We start from the raw sequence: 14,963 nt of genomic DNA, 5'->3' as shown, positions 1-14,963 counted from the left end.
AAGGTTTTATAGCTTAAATATAATCCTTTTATAAGTATTAGGAATAATAAAAGCTTAATAGTAAAAGCATATTAAAAGAATTTTTTATTGCTTTAAATAAAGACATTATATAAATTAGGCATAAAAATGGTAGCATTAAGGTAGGATTTTAGTAGAAGGGGCTTAGAATGCTTAATATTAGCTAGAAAATACAATTAATATAAAAATTTAGGAGACATTAATAAGTATAGAGTTTTTAATATATCTAAAATTAAAGTACCTGCCATATTTTCTAGCATAAAGGGTTTTCCGCCATGCAAGGATAGACGTTATTTAGGTAAAAATTGTGTTCAGACCACCAGGTCCTGCCTATGTGCCCCGATGCCTCGAGCAGCCCCTGCACCTACAGGGGTATCAACTTTAACTCCAACCCCAGCCTTTATAATTCAACGTTGGAAGCAAAGGGGGATTCCGGCCCAGAATTTAAATCAGAGGCCTCTTGAGGCCATGGCACATCTACTTTAGGTACTCTGAACAGCTCTTTTTGCCCGCAAGCTTTCCTTTGTTCATTGACGTCGAAAATCCCTGATTGGAATTTCGCGTAGCAACAAAACTCGGTCTTGGTCCATGCACGGATAACACTTTTCTGCTTCTTGTCTATCCCAACAAAGAACACTCTAAGATATGAACTCATGTAGGGTTGCTCGGCAACAGTGTAGTTCAGAATTTTGATGTCAGACTTGGGGCGCCCTTTGAGAAGACTCCTGTCTGATGTCGATATTGTCAAGACTCGGCCGCTTAAAGTCCCCTCAAAACGTTGAGCATCCTTTAGATACTCCTTTCTTTTTACCAGGATGTGTCGTTCCTCATCGTTGTCACGAAGACTAGGGAGGCAGACATCCAAATATTGTTGTTTAATAGAGGCCGTGATTCTTCCCTTGACATCCCTTTTTTTCGTATCAGGATCAATTGCAATAGTTATTTTGTCCCAGTTCTTGTCGGTTTCTGGCGGTAAATGTGCAAGGGCGCGGTCTCGGTATGCTTGTGGATTCCTAGCCCACGGCCGCCTCTCTTTTCTCTCGCCCGAGATCCGCGAAGATGCGTGATATCTATTGTAGTCCTGATAGAGTTGTGGGTCCTCTTCACGTAGGTCTTTCACCCATCCCGTTAGCGTTTCAGGGCCGCTGTCGATAAATAGGAAGGCATCGTCCCCCAAGTCGTCAACGCTACGGTCGGCGTCTTTCCTTAAAAGGTATTCGAGGTAAAACTTGACAATTACGAAGTCGCAGTCGTTCTCCTGAGAGGTCTCTGATAGTTTGTTTAACCAGTAGTCTGTATCTTCGCCGAACTTGTCTCTGACCTTCGGCCAATATTCGGGCCCAGAACTTGTAGTAACAACGCTAGACTCTCTTGTGTTCCAGCTGCTAGTGGTGTCAACCGTTGTCTCCCTAGAGCCTCTGCCACTGGGGACTCCCAAATCCTTGAGAAGACCTTCGAGCTGCTTAGAATCCAGAGATTTAAGCTGATCCAGGAGGGCGGCTCTTGTCTTGGCTTCCTCGTCGGCGGCCGCGTTCTTTCTGGCTTCCTCAGCGGCCTCGGCGTTCTTTCTGGCTTCCTCGTCGGCCGCGGCTTTCTTCCTAGCTTCCTCAGCCGCGTTCTTTCTGGCTTCCTCAGCGGCCTCGGCGTTCTTTCTGGCTTCCTCGTCGGCCGCGGCTTTCTTCCTAGCTTCCTCAGCCGCGTTCTTTCTGGCTTCCTCAGCGGCCTCGGCGTTCTTTCTGGCTTCCTCGTCGGCCGCGGCTTTCTTCCTAGCTTCCTCAGCCGCGTTCTTTCTGGCTTCCTCAGCGGCCTCGGCGTTCTTTCTGGCTTCCTCATCAGCCGCGGCGTTCTTTCTGGCTTCCTCATCGGCCGCGGCTTTCTTCGTTTTAAGATCTGGCAGGTTTGGGTATTCCTTTTGGAGCATCTTGTATTTTGACTCAAATGATCTCTTCACTGCCCACTGTAGAGGATACGGTTCAAACTCCTCTGATTCGTCGGCAAAATACTTCGGGTTTCCTAGCTTAAGAATAATCTTTTTTGCATCTTCTTCTACGTTCTCTAGAGACTTAGACGCTGGATCTTTTTCGATAAATCGCCGCACCTGGCGGGCTAGAAGGGTGCCGTTATCATTCGACATTTTGTTGCCGGTGAACTGAGTAAATAGATACTAAAGCTTGTTGGAGATGCTCAGAGAGCCTTGTGCATCTGCTGAAATGGGGCTTCTTTATATACCTTGGACGATGCAAGTGCCATCTCATATATCCCGGGATCCTGAGCTAGGGCTGCCCTGAACCGGGAGCCTGTTTCTGGACACCGCTCTTTGAAGACGGGCAACTGGGGCTCGGAACCAGGAGTCCCACGGTGTGGCCGGTGTTTCGGGACGAGCAACAAAGATTTATTCGGGAACACAGTTATCAAATAAGAGTGAATGAGAGCCGCTATTACTTTCCAGGCTCCAGCGTTAGTCTACTCCGTGTTTGAAATGGACCTTATTATTAAAGTATACACTATAACAGTCTTTGTCGCTTTCGTACTGTTCTACCCAGTTTTATACTTCTTGCGGTACCTCAAGCGGCGCTTCACTCATAGCTGCCTTCGTTTGCGTCATGCCTTCTACCTTCTCAACTCTTTTTTCCATACTATACTCAACAAACTGTCGTCTTTTGTGCTCTCGCTGATTCCCGGGACTGACCGCTTCGCCCGCAATGTACAGTATCCCCTTGTCCTACCGAGGAGGTACTGGATGAGCATCACTCGGTTAGAATTCGTGTTCCTCTTGTTGTATCTTGGAGCCAATGCGGCAGTCCTCGTTCTGAAAAGAGCCAACGTTGAATCCGTGGCAGCAATGCTGGCTATTATAAACGCGACACTGCTGTTCCTTGGGGCCCGCACCAACCCTTTCGCGGACTTAATTGGGGTTCCGCTATCAACATATTATACCTTTCACCATTTTATCGGCAGAGTGGTCATTATTGAAGGCATTATACACGCCACCCTGGCTTTTAGACGGTCGCGGCCGGATCAGACTACTATATCCGGCTATAGTGTAAGTCGACAGCCGTCTTTTCAAGATGAAGCTGACCACTACAGGCTGTTGGGCTGCTTATTGCCCTTTTATTTACCTCTTTTTACTGCATACGCCGGTACCTAGTCCGAACCTTCGCGATGATACACCTCGTTCTCGCGCTCGCCATGCTTGGTGCGACTATCTGGCACGTCCTCAACCAGAGAGGCTGGCAGCCTAGGGTTATTGTTCTAGTTTCTGGAGGTCTATGGGTTCTGAGCACTGGCTACGTATATCTCAGGCTTTTATTTTGTGCAACTGCTGCAACCATAATTGACGAGACTGGCGATTCCGAAATCTCGCGCATTACTGTCTCTTGCCATCGTTCCTTCCGCCATTTCCCCGGGAGCTACTTCTATATCTTCCTGCCAGGTTCGATCTTCCACTACAGCCCACTAGCAAGCTATCCGATGGCGGCGCTATGGTATGAGCCTGACCTCGAGAAAACGCAAAGTGAAAAAAAGGAAAGCGAGAAAACGAAAAGTACTGTCACCTTTCTAGTCCTACACAGCGGCCCTCTCAGATCGCTGCGGTTCAGAAAGGGTGAGAGGCTGCTTATGGACGGCCTATACGGGCGAGATATGGATCTGAAATTATTCGAAAGCGTGATGCTCGTAGCACATGGGTCTGGGATCGTGGGTGTCCTCTCTATCGCCCGGACCCTCTGGGAATGTCGACACGATAGTGTACTCTGCAGGGTAAACATCTTCTGGAGCCTGGACAGAAATTCACAAGGAGAGTGGGCGTCTGAGTACCTGAAACGATTGCAAAAGCTTGACTCCGGTAATGTGAGTACCATGATTCCTCTACCCACGGTGGCCGTGCTGATACAATAAGGAACTATTCGTGGTATGGTGCGTATACCCGCCCACACAGAAGGCGACGCCGGTATTTAGGGAAACAAGCCATTGGATATGTTTTGAAGAGGATGACCACCACCCATTGCTGGAGTGTATGATGGATGCGACGTCAGGGAAGAGTATGGTTGTAGGCAGGTCTCCCTCTCCTAGGAGCTGGCCCCGGCTGACAAACATCATAGCCTGCGGCGAACCCGAGTTCTCCACCTATGTCCGCAACGCTGTTATCAGCCGTAGAGTGGACCGGCCTGTGGAATTCGTTGAAATGCAATACCGACCGAGTGCTAGGCTATTGCATGCTGCCAATAACAAGGATTCCGAGAAAGGAATGAACAAATTTAACATAACTGATGATGTTTTGGACAAGGGAAAAAATAACTTAGATGGGGTGTCCTCGGGGGAGGCCAAAGATTGGGATGAGATCACACTCTGTTCTGAAGCAGGCACGCCTATAAGTGGAAGCCCGCGAAAGACGTGGAAGAAGAGGCCACACTAGAAGAAATACAGTGTTACAGCTAGTCCTGCTATTCCCTAGCAGACACTTTTTAGGGGGGACTGTATGAGAACATTGAATGAAGGACGATATTGCTGCTATTAGGATGGTTACTATAGTTAAGACATAGGGTTTAATCGCAGTCCTATGGTCATTATTTGCGATTTGCATAGAATACTGCTTTCGGGTTGTACATACCTAGGTAGGCGTAACGTGATTTAGGATCACAGACTAGCAAGTATATTTATAGTACGCAGCTTATTAAGGTATACAGTAATGCAAAGCCATAGTTTTACACTGAATTAGAGTGGAACGGCGCAACTCGCAAGTTAGACAAGTATCACTACGTGTAAACCTGAGTGACGAAACCTCCCCACGTCCAGCCGGATCTCTATCGTTATTGCATTAATTAGTTCTTGTGCTTACGTCTCAAACCCACTTGACAGCACGCAATAAATCTCGCTTAGGAGCCCTAGGATTCAGATACTATATATAGCAAGCTCAGGCCGGTTTTGTGGCGGCGTCGGTTGCTATTCTGGTACTTAGACCTTGGCACGGTATGGAAACAGATTAGCGTAACAATGGATCCTCGAAGAGGGACTCATTGAGGGAGCAGTGCCAGGCGCCACGCGTCATGTTCTCTAGCAAAACCGAGGACTGGGGAACCGGGATGTAAGCAGATGAGAAGGGGGAGTGTTTGGTCGATGCGCCCCCGCCAGTACTTCTTGCGGTCGCACACCGCCCGACTCGCGTGGAAATAGTGACGGCTAAACCCAGGACGAGACTTAATCAAGAGTATTGCAAATACAAGTACAGCACATAAAGTTCCTCTACCTTTATCTTTCACAAAATCTATAATAGCAGATAAAAATATAATTGGGATCATCCAAGTTCCATTAAATGCCTTTATATTCCCGCCCAAAAAGGGGAAAAACAAAAACCTAGCAATTATTAAGCACCTCTCCAATATCTTTAGCAAGAAGGGATGTTAGCCAAATCTTTAAAAATACCATATCAAGAGGAAAATAAATGCCACAACATATAGCAGTCTTTTAATAGCTTTGGGGCTTTCTAAAAACAAATTCTAAAATATAGTATAAATAGGCAATTACCCTTAAATGCGGCTTTAAAAACATATTATTTATATTAATAGGCGGCAAAAAATTGCAACAACTTAGCAAAAGTTTGGTAAAGGTTTTTAATAGCTTATAAAGCTATTTCACAACTTCCACATATCTAGGTTTTTTTATTAAATAAAATATTTAAATAGTAAAATTTGCTAGTATATATTCCATCTCATGCTTAGAAAGCCGGACCTAGGCAAAAATTGGGCGTTAAAGCTAACAAAGAGCAAAAGGAAAATCCTTAACCTCCTACTTTAGCAAAAGAATAGAGTATTAAAGTATAAAGATTTCATGGGCACCCTATACAAGGTCTTTAAATTCCCGGGTACAAGGAGAGGATTTAAGCTTAGTAATATGTATAAATATACCCCATTAAAATGCCTTAAATTTCCCATATAATACCTTTAGCACATATTGCACATTTATTAAAGGGTGGCAGGCAATGCTTTTATAGTGCCACATATAAACTTTAAGACTATTAGCTATTTTTAATACCATCTTCCTTTAAATAGTTTTAATGAAGATTATATCCGACTTATAATAAATATACGAGAAGCCTTCAAAGGCGTAAAAAGCGCGTCTATTCAACAAACTATTAAATAAAAGCTACTATCTCTTAACGCCATTTTTCTAAGCTTTAAAACATTTTATTAAAATATAATATACTTTTTTATTAGGGCTAAAATCTTATAAAGTTATATCATTAATGACTTGGATAAGTCTTAAAAGAGAAATAAGGAAAATAAAAATGTCAAGCTTTTCCAATCCCTCTAAATATACTAGACCTAGCTAGAAAGACCTTATATAAAGGTTTCTAATAGGAATTTCCAGCCCTTAATATTATTAAATATGGAATTAGCCTATATGCTGCTCTTTCTTAATGGACTAAAGGACTATTTATATTTATTAAAAAAGCCAATTTTGCAGGACAAGCATAATAAACCCACCCTAATAGCTGCTATAAACTTTTAGTATATTTGTTAGCTATAAGCCCAAGCATAATAATACGGCTTTTATATAGCTAAAATTAGCTATAGGCTTACAGCAAAGCCTCCTTTACCACATTAACTAGACTAAAATCTTAATTAAAATGCAAAGGCAAAAAATTGGCAAGGCGACAAGCCCATTATTTATAATTTCCTTAACCTATAGCGCAATACCTTTTTACCCATCCTTAAATAGGCTAATAGTTAAATAAAAATAATAGCAATTATGGTATAAAAGGACTTCTTAAAGGCTTTTTTTAGCCCCTGGTCATATATAATTGATGGGCTATAGGTTACAAGCAATTTAGGTCCCCCATCTAGAGGAGAAGCTATGGAGATTAATAATAATAGTGGTCCACGGCCACTAAACTGGAGCGCAATACTAGTTAGCAGGGACCCATCGCATTTACAGCCCCAACATTAGTCCGTCCAATAAACATAGAACAAGCTAAAATAGCACAAATTATAAGAAATCTTTTACAAATTGCCTTCAAAGTAGGCTTTTCCATACCAAGTGCTAGAAGCTATAGATTATATTAATTCACCTAAAATATAAGCGCAAATCCTTAATCCAGCCATACAAATAAATTAACTACAACTAGTTTTAACAAAAATATTTAAAAACCCGCTCAATATAGGCAATAATACTTAAAAAAGTCACTATAAACCACCAAAACGGCATAATACAAACCAGTATAGCAAATCCCCTAAGTCCCAAATTCCCGCCTCCTAATATTACCAAAACCAATCTCCTCCAAGCCCGTCGCGCTCCCCAATTCGGCCTCCTACTTGTACCACTCCACTAGCTGATTCTAAGATAGCCATTAAAGAGCTAGTAAGGCAACATCTAGTTTAAACTTCACAGAATTCCATACAAGCATCTCCACCCTTTGAGCTAGAGAACTAAAACCTGTCCGTATACGAGGGTCCAGCAAGTCAAGAGCTGGTCGCGTCTTACACTACGAAGTAGCAGAGAGCAGCTCCGGCCCAAAACAAGTATAACAGTTGCAAGGCAGCTTAACAGCAGGCCACATGGCTGTTCCAGTTTGATCCTACAAGCAGGCCAGGTTGGACCAAAGGAAAGTTATTAAAACGATCCCCAATCCAACCTTTAAAGTCTGCTACCCCTATTAATCCTCCCAAAGCCGCGACGGCAGGGATGTTGCGCGCCGGACCGGCCGAGGCCTTCGAGGCCTCCACGCAGACAGGTCGGTCAAAGACAGGACCATTGAAGCGATCCCCAATCTAACCACCTCAGGGTACTGGCTCGGCTACCACCCCCGTCAGCAGACCAACCATTGACAAGCCGTTAAGACAGTCCCCAATATATTTGTCCACCCCGCCCGGAGTCTCAGGCAACCTGACAGCGGAGCGCCCAGTCCGTCACGAAACTCATAAAGATCCCGTCTGGCAAACAGAAGAAATAGAAAATGTCGACACGGATAGCCAGCCAAGAGCGGGATCATCAAAGAGACCCCTAATCCTGCCTCCCTATATTTTACGCAATTTGAAAAGCATATAAAACAACACTTCTATCAGGCGAAGCGGAGCTAGAGCTTGCAGAGCTGGATATTCTTCTAGGCAAACTTGCATAAATACCCCAGATAATTAAACATCTCGGCGCAGCAAGAAAATTCATCTATTTAGCTAAGAGCCTTCTAGTCCATCTCGCCTAACGCCCTCCACTTCTAAACCTTCCCAAAATGTGGCCAAAAGAAAAGGTAGAAGAAAGATAATAATTTAAACTAGACTACTTAGAGCATAAAATTCGTAGAACATAGAACCCCCAAATAATCAAATACCTTGGCGCAGCAAGAAAATTTGTCTGCTTAGCTAAGAGCCTTCTAGTCTACCTCCTCCAGCCCCTTTAATTTTGCAACCTCTGCAAGAGGAAACTATAAACTACAATGCAAGGATAAGGCTCAAAAAGTCAAGGCGCCAATCCCGTAAACTAAAAGTGGTCGCACGGCGTCCCCAACCTTCACTTACTAGAACCCAAAGCCCAAAACACCATGCAAAAAACAATCATGTTATGGGGGTAGTTTAAGAGAATAACCAGCTAGTAAGCACCAAGGATAAATCATTAAATGGGGCACGTCCACTTACCTTATTATATAAAATGAGAGATATAAAGCGTAAGCGAAATGTAGAATAAATGCTTATAGAAATAGAAATCAAGCAACAAGAAGTCCCTATAAGACTAGTCTTGGCTAGTCTAACTTATGAGAAAGCATTTAGCTCCTAATACCCACGAGAACAGCCAAACAAGTCCCCAATCCGCCTTGCAGGAACTGGGTTTAGGGCTCCCAGTGTCTCCCAGGAAATTATTTAGGAGAAAAGCATATATCATGTGCCTAGTGCATCTTCGATAGTAAGCCTTTAGGGCCGGGGAAGATCTCTAATTTAACCTCTAGTGACTGGATTTAGGGTTTCTAGTCTCTCCTTCTAGGAAAGCATTTATAAAAAAAGAATATTTTATATATTTAGTGTGTCCTTAACAAATAGCCTTTATGGCCAAGGATGATTTTTAATCCGCCCTTCTATAACTAGATTTAAGGTTTCTAGTTTATCTTCCTAGAAAAATATTTATAAGAAAAGAATATTTTATATACCTAGTACATCCTTAATAAAAAGCCGTTATAGCCAAAGATAATCTCCTATCCGGCCTACTAGGACCAAATTAATGGCTCCTAAAATATTATTTATAGAAACCTTTAGGGATAAAAGGTTACCTTTAGTTAAACATCCTAAGTTTCTACTCTTATTAAGTACTAGCGGTTATCCTAGTCCTAGAATAGGAAACTCTAAAAAGGCTGAGTTCCCTAATGAGCCCTAGAAAACCCATCTAGAGGGGCTGATAAAATTTTAGTCCTTTTTTAAGTTTAAAGCATAATATTTGTTATTAGGGGATTTTATAAATGATAAGGAAGAATTGTAATTAGTAGTAATGGTTTTATTTTCTACTGCTTATTGCGAACATAAAATTCTATTCTATATTTATATACCGAACATTTTTAAATATTATTAGTTATTTCTATATTAAAAGTAATATTAAGAATTCCTAAATATAGAATTATTAATATAATAATTAAAAACATTTTTCTTATAAATATTAATATATTAATATAATTATATAAAACGTTTATAATTAAAACTTGTAAACATATAATATAATATAAAATAAAATTTATAAAACTTAAAATAATTAATATAAACTATTTTTATTTATAATTTTATAATAAGTTTTAAATTTTAAAGTTATATAATAAATTTACAAACTATATTAATTTATAAAACTTAATATTATATTTAAATATGAAAACCAAATCTATTAAATAAATATACTATTAACATAATATTTTAAAATTTAAAATAATAATAAAAACGTTTAATATAAAATATTAAAAGTAATATACTAATATAAATAATATATAATATAATAATATTTAATAAATATATATAAAAAACTAATATATATATAAAAGCTTTTAAATAAAGTAATTATTTTATAATTAAATAATTAATAATTATAAATATAAATTAACATTTCTTTTATTAATAAAATACTTTATAAATATAAAAGCTACTTTATATAATTTAAAAGGCAGATTTTAAATTAAACTAGAATTAATATAATTTAATTATAAATTAATAGAGGCCCGAAATTTGTTTACATAAGCTATTCTTAAGGATACTAAAAGGAATGAATGAGTATATAAGTAGGAAAACTAAACGGAAACCAAAAAGTAGCAGAAGAACCATTCCACGGTAAAGTAAAATAAGAGATAGAGAGAAGAGAAAGAAATAAAATAATGAATATTTTGGCAAAATTTTGCATTCTCTTTTGTCTCTCATATCTTAGATGGTGCAAGGCCTAGGACGTGCTCGTGGACGCTTGCTGTCATTATTGTTTCCATTTCTAGATTTGTAGCTGCTACTACCATGCCCTGCTAGTACCTACTTCTTTTTTAATTTTAATTCTTTTAAATCTAGGCTACGAGCCTTTTTCTTATTTAAAATAGGTAGCCATTTCTTAAAATTCTAATTATACTGGATTATTACCTAGCATAGCCCCTTCCCTTTAGTAAGACTACTTAAAAACGTTTTTCATACTAAATCCTTTAACTTATCCAACTAATATAAACCACGTTTTCTCAAACTAGCCTTCATTTTACTTTTACTATTAATTCTAAGAGGAGAATGAGCGGTCTTACTTTAATTACTATTATTACTATTACTATTATAGTAGCTATATTTACTATTATTAGCATTGTTGTTACTAGAAACTATAAAGGCTTTAAGCCCCTTATCTTAAAAGTCCTCATTTTTAAAAGTATTATAGAAAACAATTAGTAAAAGTACAAGATTCTCTAAATATTTATTATTCTTAGAAAACCTTCACTTTTCATACCTAAAATTATATATAGAGTTCTTATATTTAGCTTAATCTATAAATATATTAATAATTATTAATATTATAAAATAATATAAAAGCTAGGGGCTTAATTCTAAAAGAATATTATTTAATTTAAATTATAAAATAATTATACTTAACCTAAAAAAGCTAATATTAACCTACTATAAAATAAGGTATAAATAAAGTTAGAAGGAATTTATAAATATACAACTTTTATCCAACTACCTAACTATATTATAATAGTATTTCTTATTTAAAATAACATCTTATATTCTAAAAAGTAACATTATTTATTACTTAATTATATAGTAATAATCCACCTTAAAGTCCAGCCTCTACTTATAAATTATAACTACAATTAAGTTATTATAAGCCACAATCCTATTAATATATACTATATTTTTAGGGCTTAAAGGCTTTATATTATTAATACTTCCTAGTTTTATAGCTAGGATTATTTAGTAATATCTACTAAATATAAGAATATTATTAATATTACTACTAATAGTAAAATTAAATAAAGTTATACTATATTTTAGGCAATGGAAGTAAATAAATAGTTAAGGTGCAATTAGGATCTTCTATATAGAAATATATTTAAAAAAGGATATAAATAATAGGATAAGTTTAATAGAAACGTTTAATATTTAATATTAGAATAAGAGCTTAGAAATTGGGGATAAGGGTGTACTATTCTATTTTGGGCACATATAATATTCAAATTAATTTTAGCTGATAGGAGATTAAGAAACGGGTTGCAGTTGCAACTATAGTTGGAAACCCGGCTTTGGTGGTCCCACGGCGTCCATGACCATAGACTCGGAGGTTCTTATGCAATTATATTGAACAGACTATAAAGAAACCGAACCATTAAGCCCCTCAGGCCGATATTGATGCTCAACATTAGTGCCAATACTGATCATCTTTTGATATCCGATCACCAGAACCGGGATTAAAGGGCAGTAATACCGAGGAATCAGGATTTTAGGTTATTAAGGGGTCCATTGCATGTTATATAATAAGCCATAGTCCTTGCTAATACTATTAATTTGAGCTTCACCATTTAACCTATTATAAATATTGCTTTCCATTTATATATTACGCTTTTAATGCCGGGGCTGCCGTTTATAACCAAAGAAGTTATTAATTTTAGCTCCATTTCTAGCGCCCAAAATATACTAACATATAGCGGGTGCCTTTTAGCGCTAATAAGATATCTTTTTACAACTTGTTTATGGGCGTGGGGAGAATTATAAAAGAGTAAAACATAGCTAAGAAATTGTTATAGTTCTACCCTACCCTACTAAGATATATATCCCCTAGCCCACTTAAAAGTCCTTTTTACATTACTTACTAAAAACCTAGTACCCTTATTACTAATTGCAAAAAGGCGCTATTACTTAAAAACAAAATAAGCACCAAAAAAGACCTTAATTTAAGCGCTAAGCTAGTTAAAAGACTAAATTAATAAGCTTTAGCAAAATAATAAAAACCTATATTAAAAAATTATTGCCTAAAAGAGAATTAATATAAGAAAAAACTAAACTATAACTATTTTAAAATAGCAAAATATATAATATAAATAGGAGCTAGACCAAAAAAATAACATTATAAAGTTTACAAATAGCATTATTATTGCAATTCAAGACTTTTAAAAGGCGCAATTATAGTTAAGTAACTATAGAAATAGCCCTAACGGCAATAGGAGGAAAAGTAGTATAGTTAGAGACGCTCTAAGCGATATTATACGGGTTTATAGCCAATTATAAAATATAATCTTTATATATAACTATAATATTTATTTAATAACTTAAATGCAAGGTCCTGTGCTGTGTGTAAGGTCTACTTTGACGGAACTGCGCTAAGCGGTCTCGTCTAAACTAAGTCCGGTGGCTGGTTGTTCTAGAAGAAAATTTGCAGTTTTTAAAAACAAGCTGTCTACTTACTTGAGACTGTTTAAACCCCTAAATAACGTCTTTCTATTAATTTTTTAATTACTTAATCTCGACTATAAGCTAAATTTAAACATATGTAAAGCTTGCATGAAACCGGAAAACGGTAAATATGTAACTGTGGTGAGCTCCGCAAATCCCGGAACTGCAACTAGAAAGCTGGACGATTAAGGTCATGGGCGCGGTCGTTCCTAATATCCGGATCCTAGCCGATCTTTTAATAGCATTAGGTTTGTTCTTGCCGGGTCTCTTCCCGTGGCCTTGCTAGCCTTATAGTAAGCTAGATTAAATATTATCAGCCCGCCTTATCCCAGCCCTTGCGCGGCCCAGATCTATTAATTAAAGTAATTAACGCTCTATAAAATTTAAGCCTTTGAATGTTAATATATATCTATATTATTAAAACTAGAATTTCTTTTAGAAATAACTTACTAAAAGTGCTCTAAAAGCTAAGCTTAAAAAGTCCGTTGAAAATTCAATAATAGGCTAAGCACCCTTTAAGGGAAAATTTAAAAACTTAATATAATTAAGGAGAATTAAGTAATTATAGTTTGGACGAAAAAAAATAAATATTTGGCTTATAGTAATAAGCAACTCTTAAAAAGATTAGGTTTTCTTATTTAAAATTTTAAAAATGCCTTGTATAGTCCTATATCTTTACCTACTAGTTTAATTATTTTAATAGTATCCTCAAAAAGAAATTTATAATAAGTAAAAAGTTTATTTAGGAATAAAAAACTATATAACTTAAAAAATATTTAAAAGGAGCAAAGCTGGCAAACCTTTATAAATAATAATAGCTTAAAATTATATTAAAGGAAAGAGAATTTAAATTTTTTAGCCTTTAACTTTTTTAATAATTAAGCTGTCTATATTTATGCGGCGAACATGGAGTCTTTATTATTTATAAGGGTCTCCATAATAAAGCTAAATATCAACACAAACATGTACATATACAACGGCCCTTTACTAAAACATAAGCCTATTATAACATACTCGCAGTTATTCATAACCTTATATAAGCACTGCCTAAGCTAGTCTTGGCCTATTAAACGCTACTTTAATATCTAAAAGAAAATATGCGGCTGGGATTACATTCTCAGGACCGGGTTAACTATTTAATTAATAACTACAACTTAAATATAGTACCTATCGGATCCTAAGATCCTAATTTAGGGACGCTACAAGTGTCCATAAATTCTGACTAGCACATCCTAAAACCAGGAACTAATGCCTCTTTCCTACGAGCGCGGTCTAATTAACTATTACAATCTCAACTATTCCTCTCATAAAGCATGGGCGGCCCCGTGAATTACTGGAACCTATAGCACCGGCACCCTGCGTTAATTAGAAACCATGGCACTGCTGTACCGGGTTACTGGAGATTATAGGAACCGCAACCCGGGTTACTAAAGACACCAGACCATATTTGGAACCCTTACTAGAAACTATAGCACCGCCGCACCGGGTTACTAAAGACTATAGAAACCGCAACCCGGGTTACTAAAGACACCGGAGCAGATCTGGAACGCCTACTAGAAACTATGGCACCGCCACACCGGGTTACTGGAGACTATAGGAACCGCAACCCGGGTTACTAAAGACACTAGACCATATTTGGAACCCTTACTAGAAACTATAACACCGCCGCACCGGGTTACTAGAGACTATAGAAACTGCAACCCGGGTTACTAAAGACACCGGAGCAAATCTCGAACGCCTACTAGAAACTATGGCACCGCCACACCGGGTTACTAGAGATTATAAAAATTACAAACCGGGTTACTAAAAACACCGGACCAGATCTGGAACCCTTACTATACATTATAAATATGGCACCCTACATTACTAGTAACTATAAAGAATACACCTCGCCTTACAGGAGACTATAGCAACTGTATCCCGGGTTATTAAATAGTATAGCACCGGAGGCAGGTAGATCTAGGAACCCTTATTACTAGGCATTATAAATATAGCACCTTATATTACTAAAGATCATAGGAATTATACCCCGCTTTACTAAAGATTATATTATTAAAGTAAATGATTATTAAA

The 14,963-nt window shown here is 37.8% G+C and overlaps 1 protein-coding gene across 1 annotated transcript; it reads right to left on the bottom strand.

The window, feature by feature from the left end:
* Positions 1–1,031: 1,031 nt before the first annotated feature.
* KVR01_001363 (uncharacterized protein) lies at positions 1,032–2,152 on the bottom strand (the record flags this gene model as incomplete). Its single annotated transcript, XM_044792364.1, has 2 exons — positions 1,032–1,088; positions 1,139–2,152. 2 exons carry the CDS (start codon positions 2,150–2,152, stop codon positions 1,032–1,034), a joined length of 1,071 nt encoding a protein of 356 aa, XP_044649318.1.
* Positions 2,153–14,963: the final 12,811 nt, after the last annotated feature.

Source organism: Diaporthe batatas (assembly GCF_019321695.1).
Source record: "Diaporthe batatas strain CRI 302-4 chromosome Unknown Contig00002, whole genome shotgun sequence".
Classification (NCBI taxonomy): domain Eukaryota; kingdom Fungi; phylum Ascomycota; class Sordariomycetes; order Diaporthales; family Diaporthaceae; genus Diaporthe; species Diaporthe batatas.
The sequence above is the reverse complement of the archived record's forward strand: the minus strand, read 5'-3'. Positions and strand labels throughout refer to the sequence as shown.